Below are 7893 nucleotides of genomic sequence, written 5' to 3'. Positions count from 1 at the left end.
CACAGTGGTTAAGTGCTCTGCTACCCTAAAAGTCTGCAGTTAGAAACCACCAGCCACTCTGCAGGAGAAAGACGTGGCAATCTGCTTCCGTAAAGATTACAGCCTTGGAAACCCTATGGGGTAGTTGTACTCTGCCCTATAGGGCTGCTATCAGTCAGAATTGACTTGATGGCAACGAGTTTGGTTTTTTTGTTTGATACCTGTGATTACATATTTCTCACCTGGTCATTGGAAATCAGTCAGTGTCAGTCAGTGACAAATACACAAAGGAAGACAAGTGGCATTTGAAAAGGACTGTAAGCCCCAATTTATATCCCCAAATGATAGGAAGGAATGGGGTCGGGTGGAACATCTTAGCTAGTTTACAAGTCTGTGATCAGAGAGACCTAAAGCAGGTCAAAGTGCAATTCAAAATCTGGCTCAAGACAGCCATCACTTGAAAAAGACAGCATTTCATCTGAGGAGAGAGTGCACTACTAAGACATTTTTAATTTTTCCCCCCAGCTCCTCATCAGTAAGTCAGCTGAAGAATCTATTCTTAAAAGCAATTATAATTAAATTTGCTATCGTTCAATGAATCTGGCCTTCAGGGATATAGGTTATTAATTCAGAATCAGATGGTTTAAAATCTCCAGTAAATACTCCAAGGTTGTAGGCTTTTAACATTTATTTATTTAGTTCATAAAAAAGGCTTCCCTACTCAAGTTTTCATCTATGGCATTTTGATCACCGCATCCTGTTCTATAGCTTCTTTTATTGTCCAAATGACATGCTGTTTCTTGCTGGAGTCCGGACAATTGAAAGTAAAGACTCACATCTGGGGAAATCAGACTGACAGTGGCAAACACAATGCCATGAAATGGGAAAATAACAGGTTCGTTCCAGAATCACAGGCACGTAGAGAACACCTCAGGAGTGCGGCTCACTGGAGGTTGCAGCGATGCTGGTGTTCCTTTCTGCCTCAAGTTCAGACACAAGCTGGACTATTTCAGGGTGGCTGAATTTTCCTGCAAAACAAGAAGACGGAGAAAAAGACATTCCTATATTCACAAGAAAAATCAGCTGCTCCCACTTGATCCCATGGCTCGTCAGGGGCTGTATTCAGTGATCTGACTCATAACTTCACGCAAACACAGAAGAATGCGATTCTAGGTGCTGAAGAGGAGCCAAAGGCGAGCCCTTGGAGTTTATTCTGTCACCCTCGATGCCATTAAGTATATGGATGAGAATTGGGCAAAGCATTATTATTTAGGTAGGGCCCTAACTGATGCCTGGCTCGTCCTGAGGGTACAGCTTTCCCTATAGCCCCTCACATGGTGGCCGTCTTCTCTCTCACACCCCTCTTACCACAGCGCCTAAGCCTGTCCTCCATGCTCCTCTTGCTGCTCCCAGACCGTCCTCTGCCCCCTTCCTTAAAGCTCATGCCCTCAGACGACACCACTCACTGCCCCTCCTGGTTGCCATCATTGAAAGAACCATAAGTCACCCCTCTTCGTGCCTGGAAAGTTACAGCTTCAGATTCATCAATACACTCTAATATCATCTGTCATGATTCTTGGTGGTTTCAATGCACATGCAGACTAGCCTTCCAAAAACCCAGCCTCTCTGTTCCGTGACCTCCTCTCCTGTAGAAACATCAGCCACCTCCTCCCACAGGCACACCTGGAACTTGTCACTGCCAATAACTGTTAGTGAGTGTGAACTGTCTCTGCTCCTCAGAGAAGCCTCCCCACTGAGTCCCAGCCCCGGCAATTCTTACCCCTCTGTCCCTCCTTGATTATTTCTATCAGCGTATGTTGTCGCAGCTGTTGTCGAGTCGGCCCCTGCCTCATGGTGACCCCATGCACAACTGAGAGAAATGCTGCCCAGTCATATGCTACCCCATGATCAGTTGTGGATCAGACTGTTGTGATTACTGGCTGATTTTGAGAAGTAGATAGCCAGGCCTTTCTTCCTAGGAAGGAAGAAAGTAGTCTGGAAGCTCTGCTGAAACTTGTTAAGAATCATAGCAACACGCAAGCCTCCACTGACAGACGAATGGTGGGGGCACACTGAGGTGCACTGGCCAAGAACCAAACCCGGGTCTCCCGCATGGAAAGTGAGAATTCTACAAGTGAACTACCACTGCCTGCCCCCCCGGCACAGAAAAATGCTCTTTCATCTCCCATCCTGAAACAAACCCTCACTTGACCATGCGTCCCCTCTAGCTTATGGTTCCATCTGTTTATACCCCTTTAAGGCAAATTCACTAAAGGGTGGATTATACTCACTGTTTCTAACTCTTTTCCTTCCATTATCCCTTGAACCCCCCAATCAGATTTTTGTTCCTACCACTCCACGAAAACTGCTATTATGGAGGGCACTAATTACTTCCATGTTGCTAAAACACTCAGGTGGCTGATTGTCATTCCCCATCTCACCTGACCTCTCAGCAGCACTTGGCAAGCTATCACTCCTTTCCCCTTGAAACACTTTCTTCCTTTGGCTTCTAGGACCTCTGATTTTCTTCCCCCAAACCTATCCTTCCCTATCTAGCGGCAACTCCATTCTTCCAGTTGCCCAGGCCAAAATCCTTGGAATCCTCTCACAAACACCCTACACCCAACCTCTCAGCAAATTCTGTTGGCTCTGTATTCGAAGTATACCCAGAATTTGGCCACTTCTCACTTCTACTACTATCACCTGGTCCAAAGCACCACTGTTTATCACTTGCATATTGCAATAGCCCCCCCACTGGTCTGCCTGCTTCTAGCCCAAGTGACCCTTTTAAAATACCAAGTGCAGCTTGAGCAAAAAGAAGGGAACAATTAATTCTAACAGAAGGATCATGGAAGGCTTCAAAGAGGTGTAAGTAGGGTTCTACAAGGAATGGAATGCGGAAAGGGCATTCAGGTGGAGGTACTTGGGAGAACACCCAGGAAATCAGTACCTCTGTGTCAATCCCATGTGCCTACATCCCACCCAGCCACAGGGATTAAAGAACTTGACGTATGAAGTGAACAGAGCCCAAATGCCCACCGATTTTCCCACCTGCCCCTCTCTCAGGGACAGGGGCTGGTTTCTGATATCCCATATCTCCTCAAATGGACCTCCCAAGTCAGACACCAGTGGTGCTGTCACTCAGAAGTCCTGCCACCATGTCCCTCCCTGCCTTTCATACTAGATGCCCTGGTCACTGACACTGGCCCACAGCCTGGAACTCAGGATGCTTCCTCAGACTTGTGATCTCGACCACTGCCTCCTCCCAGGCTGGTTCCCTCAGCCACGCATTCAGTCAGGAGCCCCCCGATGCCACTAACCTGCGCCACACCACACCCACGGAGAGTGGGTGGATAGAAGACCAGAGACATGGGTGGCGTCATACTGCAGGGCCTTTTAGGTCATTCAAAAGTGCCATGATTTTATTTTTTAGAAAAAAGGAAAGCCATGGAAGTTTTTTTAAATACAGATGTGATGATGCCTACATCCACAAAGGAGGAAAACATTGAGAAAACAAAAAAACCCATTGCCATCAAGTTAATTCCGACTCATAGCAAACCTATAGGAGAGAATAGAACTGCCCCATAGGGTTCTCAAGGAGCAGCTGGTGGATTCAAACTGATGACCTTTTGGTTAGCAGCCAAGCTCCTAACCGCTGTACCACCAGGGCTCCCATTGAGAAAAGCAGCCCAACTCAGAAATAATGAAAGCCTTGTCTAGGGCAGAGGAAGTGGGGTTGGAAAGGTGAGAGGGGAAACTGAATCAACTGCAAATCATATTTTTAAATATAGTCGATGAGCTGGAGCTTTCTCTGTTTTGGTGAGGCCATGTGAGGGTTACAGAAAGGCTATCGCTAACAGTACTCTCAGGGGAGATGGAGGTTGAGCTATGCCTGAAGAGATACCAGGGATCAACACAAACAATAGCCACCGCTATTGTTCACACTGTATTAATAATCTATTAGCTCTACAGGTGGGAAATTATATCAAAATGAAAACAGCTAATGATTATTAAAGGTTATGACATGTCAGGCACTGCTCTAAACACCTTATATAAATTAACTTACTATATTCTCAAACAACCCTGTAATTATGCCCATTTTACAGATAAGGAAACTAAGGCTCAGAGAGGTTAAGTGATTTACCAAAGGTTACACAGCTTGTATGTGGCAGAACCAGGATTGAAAGAAACCGGAGTCTGACACCGGACTGTGCTATGAAGCACTATAATGATGACAGTGATCACAGCTGTTTGAGATTTTCCTTTTTCAAGTATCTATTTCTACCTCCATCTAACATTTATAAAGCATTACAGACTACAAAGCATAGTATCGATCTTGATCTAAGTAGGGTGAATACTACGATTCCCATTTTTCAGATGAGAACACAGACTCAGAGAGGTCACGAGACTGCCCATGGGCACACAGCTAGTAGGTGGCAGAGCCAGAATGTGAACATGGTGCTCAGATTCCAGGTCGGCTCTTATCCACCACACTGCCTCTCACTAGGAATCCTAGTATTTTCTTTTTTGATGTTCCATATAAAAGAGTGGGAAGAGAGTAACAACAGTGGGTTTCAGTAACATAACTTCACTGCACCAATAAGCCAAGCTAAAGCTGATTATTACTGAAAACAGCTTGAGTACCTGCTGTGGAATCGTAGAAGTCTTGCAGTCTCCCAGGTCTGTTCTCAAGGTCTTCATATTCCGATGCCTGTAGAATCATCTCACACTGGTCCAGCTGCTTCACGTATTTGGCTTCTGCAGTGGATTGGGTCTCATACTCCTAAGTAAAGGGACAATTAAAGCAGCATGAGTCGGGCTGGCATGAGAAGTTATTCCAGGAAAATTCTAATTCTGGTACTTGAAATCAGAATCGCAGCCAAAAAGCACACTCAACTTCACAAAGAGGCTTCAACTTTAATTTGACAGCTAACATCTATGCAAGAAGGAGGTGCTCACAATTCCACGTAGTCCACCACATGCTTGGACGTCTTCTTTGTTCCACTTGACATTTCCAAGCTTTTTCTTCCTGTTTAACATCCTGTCTTCATTTCAAGATCATTATTCTTTAATCCACCTGAGAAGCTTAGATCTTAAACCTTTTAACTTGAAGCTCAAATTTCATCTTAAGCTTCTCAAATTCTTATTTCCCTCTCCACTTAATGTCAGGTTTTCCCCCCCTTTTAAAGTGAATTTCTAGCTTTATCATTTACTTTTGATTACTGCTTTGCACAATAATCTCTGTCCTTTCTAACATAAAACCAGTCGCCGTCAAGTCGACCCCGACTCATGGCAACCCCATGTGCGTCAGACTAGAACTGTACTCCGCAGAGTTTTCCGTGGCTGATTTTTCGGAAGTAGATCACCAGGCCTTTCTTCTTAGGTGCCTCTGGGTAGACTCGAACCTCCAAACTTTTGCTTAGCAGCTGAGCGCATCAACTGTTTGTTCCACCCAGGGACTCTACTTTCTATGTAGGGTGAATTAAATTAAGTCCTTCTGGGTTTTGACTACTGAAGATCTGTGAGTTTTGCAGGCATTGTGTGTGTGCATGTGTTGAGGGCTGGGGACATGTGATAGCGGCGGGAGGAAAGCAGATTTTTTCACTTCTCCCCTTTCCATTGGCCCCTCCCTCCTCACTGCAGAACTGAAACAAAAAGTTACAGGACCTTCTTAGAGCACGACATCTGTCACACAACCAAAAGTTTCAATTAATACAATATACAATCATTCTTCTATTAAGACCAAAGTGTTTCCGACTGATTTTGCTGCCAAGTTCTTGTTGGTAATTCCACCCTAGATGTCTTTGAATAATGAATCTGTTGTGCTTTCTTGGCAGTGTGATGTAATGTAAATCACTGAAAAGTTTCTTGGTTTTTATTAAATGTCTAATCTTATAAAAGGCAGCTATCTGGATTTTGACACAGCTAAAAATTGTATCCGGGAATCATTCTAATATGCAACCAAATACATTTTGTTTTATTTCTATGGCACTTAAAAATAATTGCATTTTGTTTAAGTGTTTATTCACATTCATAGTTATATACTTACATTTAATACATTCAAATTCATTATTTAACAAAAAGAAATGGAATACTCCAAGCATAGCAGTCTCGATCTTTCTTTGTTGAAGGTGGGAAAGCAAGATAAAGAAAGATTTCAGGACCATTAGGGAGTACAACACCTAACAAATTCTGGTGTACTTATAGATTTCTTTTAAAAATATAAACTATTGGATTTTTACCTTAAGAAATAATGGTACTGGTTCCGGCAAAATGGCGCTCTAGGCAGAAGCACTACGCCGTCCCTCCACAGCAAAGATCCGAAAAACTAAGCCGAACAGAGAATACAACAATCCTGAAACCCTAGAACATCAAATGAAGAGATAAAGAACTCAGCCAAGCACCAAATGGAGTAAGAAAACTGACAGAGAGCGGAGAGCGAGGAGAGATTCATGCAGAGGTCCCCTACCAGCTAACGCAGCACGGATCCACCATCTTGGACTCCTATCGGAGACCAGCAAACGGGGTATGAGAAAGCAGCCTCACGTAGCATCCAGCGGGAGACAAAACAACCGGTAATTTGCGGTGTGCACTTTCCCACCCCCCACCCCTCTTCGCCTCGGCTCGGCCTCCTCTGCTTCCCGCGGCCATGGTCTCTTGACCTGGAAGCGCTGGCTGCTTGGATTACACACACCCAAGTGGGCGGCTCTCTGGGTGCCATTTGTTGGCTGCTGGTGTTGCTTTTTTCCACTTCTTTTGATTTCTTCCTTGCCTCTCGCCATCTCCCCCTCCTTTCACTCGAGTGCCTGGCTCCGTGCGCCATCTTTGCTTCTTCCTGAGGGGCTGCAGAGCGCCGGCAATTTGTAATATACGCTCTCCCACTCTCTACCCTTCTTCACCCACAGTCGGCCCCCTCCACTTCCCGCGGACCCAGTCTCTTGTCCAGAAACACCAGCCCTCACTAGCTGGCTCTCTGAGTGCCATTTGCTGGCTGCTAGTGTTGCTTTTTTTTTTTCTGTTTCTTTTGATTTCTCACTTGCCTCTTGCTACCTCCCCCTCCTTTCACTAGAGTACCTGGCTCCATGCGCCATCTTTGCTTCTTCCTGAGAGGCTGCAGAGCGCTGGCAGTTTGTGATATATGCTTTCCCATTCTCTGCCCTTCTTCACCCACACTCGGCCTCCTCTGCTTCCCGCAGACACGGTCTCTTGTCCAGAGACGCCAGCCCGCACTGGCTGGCTCTCTGAGTGCCATTTGTTGGCTGCTGGTGTTGCTTTTTTTTTTACCCCCCACCCCGGCTTCTTTTGATTTCTTGCTTGCCTCTCGCCGCCTACCCCTCCTTTCGCTCGAGTGCCTGGCTCCGTGTGCCATCTTTGCTTCTTCCTGAGGGGCTGCGGAGCTCCGTTCGAGTGTGGAGCTGCTTCCTGGTCTGGGCTGCCACACTGGTGGGATCCTGGGGCTTTTGTTCGTTTGTTCATTTTGAATTGTTTGTTTTCTTTTCCTTTTCTTCAGTTGGGAGCCCTTTCTGGCCAGGCGGAGCTGCGTGGCAGGGAACTCCCCTTCGGCTTCCACAGACGTGCAGAGGGATCCCTGAGAGCATTTCTTTCTTCGTTGGTTTTTTTTCTTTCCTTCTGTTTTTTGGGGGGGAATTTCTTGTTCTTTTTTTTTTTTTTTTAATTTGTTTTGTTTTCTTTTCCCTCTTTTTGCCTTTTTGTCTTTCTTCATAGCTCAGTATCTTGTCTCTCTATATCTTCCTTCTCTTTCTGATCCCTGAATACCTGACATTGTATACCTCTATGCCTTCTAGCTAGGCTGTACTGCAAAACCTGACAGTGACTTCCCCAGACCTTATAGCTGCACTGGTGGGATCCCTGGGAACTCTGCGGTTCTTTAACCTTTCTGATTCTTATTTATTC

General features: G+C 45.5%; 1 protein-coding gene across 1 annotated transcript in view; it reads right to left on the bottom strand.

The window, feature by feature from the left end:
- Positions 1 to 658: 658 nt before the first annotated feature.
- The window catches only part of HDDC2 (HD domain containing 2), a 36780-nt gene continuing 29545 nt past the window's right edge, over positions 659 to 7893 (bottom strand). The window contains exons 5-6 of the mRNA XM_004382723.2: positions 4624 to 4762; positions 659 to 1007 (exon numbers count right to left, since the gene is read on the bottom strand). Of these exons, the coding sequence (XP_004382780.1) occupies positions 910 to 1007; positions 4624 to 4762 (237 nt within the window). The 3' untranslated portion in view covers positions 659 to 909. The remainder of the gene's footprint in view (positions 1008 to 4623; positions 4763 to 7893) is intronic.

This window comes from Trichechus manatus, unplaced genomic scaffold, assembly GCF_000243295.1.
Source record: "Trichechus manatus latirostris isolate Lorelei unplaced genomic scaffold, TriManLat1.0 scaffold00098, whole genome shotgun sequence".
Classification (NCBI taxonomy): Eukaryota; Metazoa; Chordata; class Mammalia; order Sirenia; family Trichechidae; genus Trichechus; species Trichechus manatus.
The sequence above is the reverse complement of the archived record's forward strand: the minus strand, read 5'-3'. Positions and strand labels throughout refer to the sequence as shown.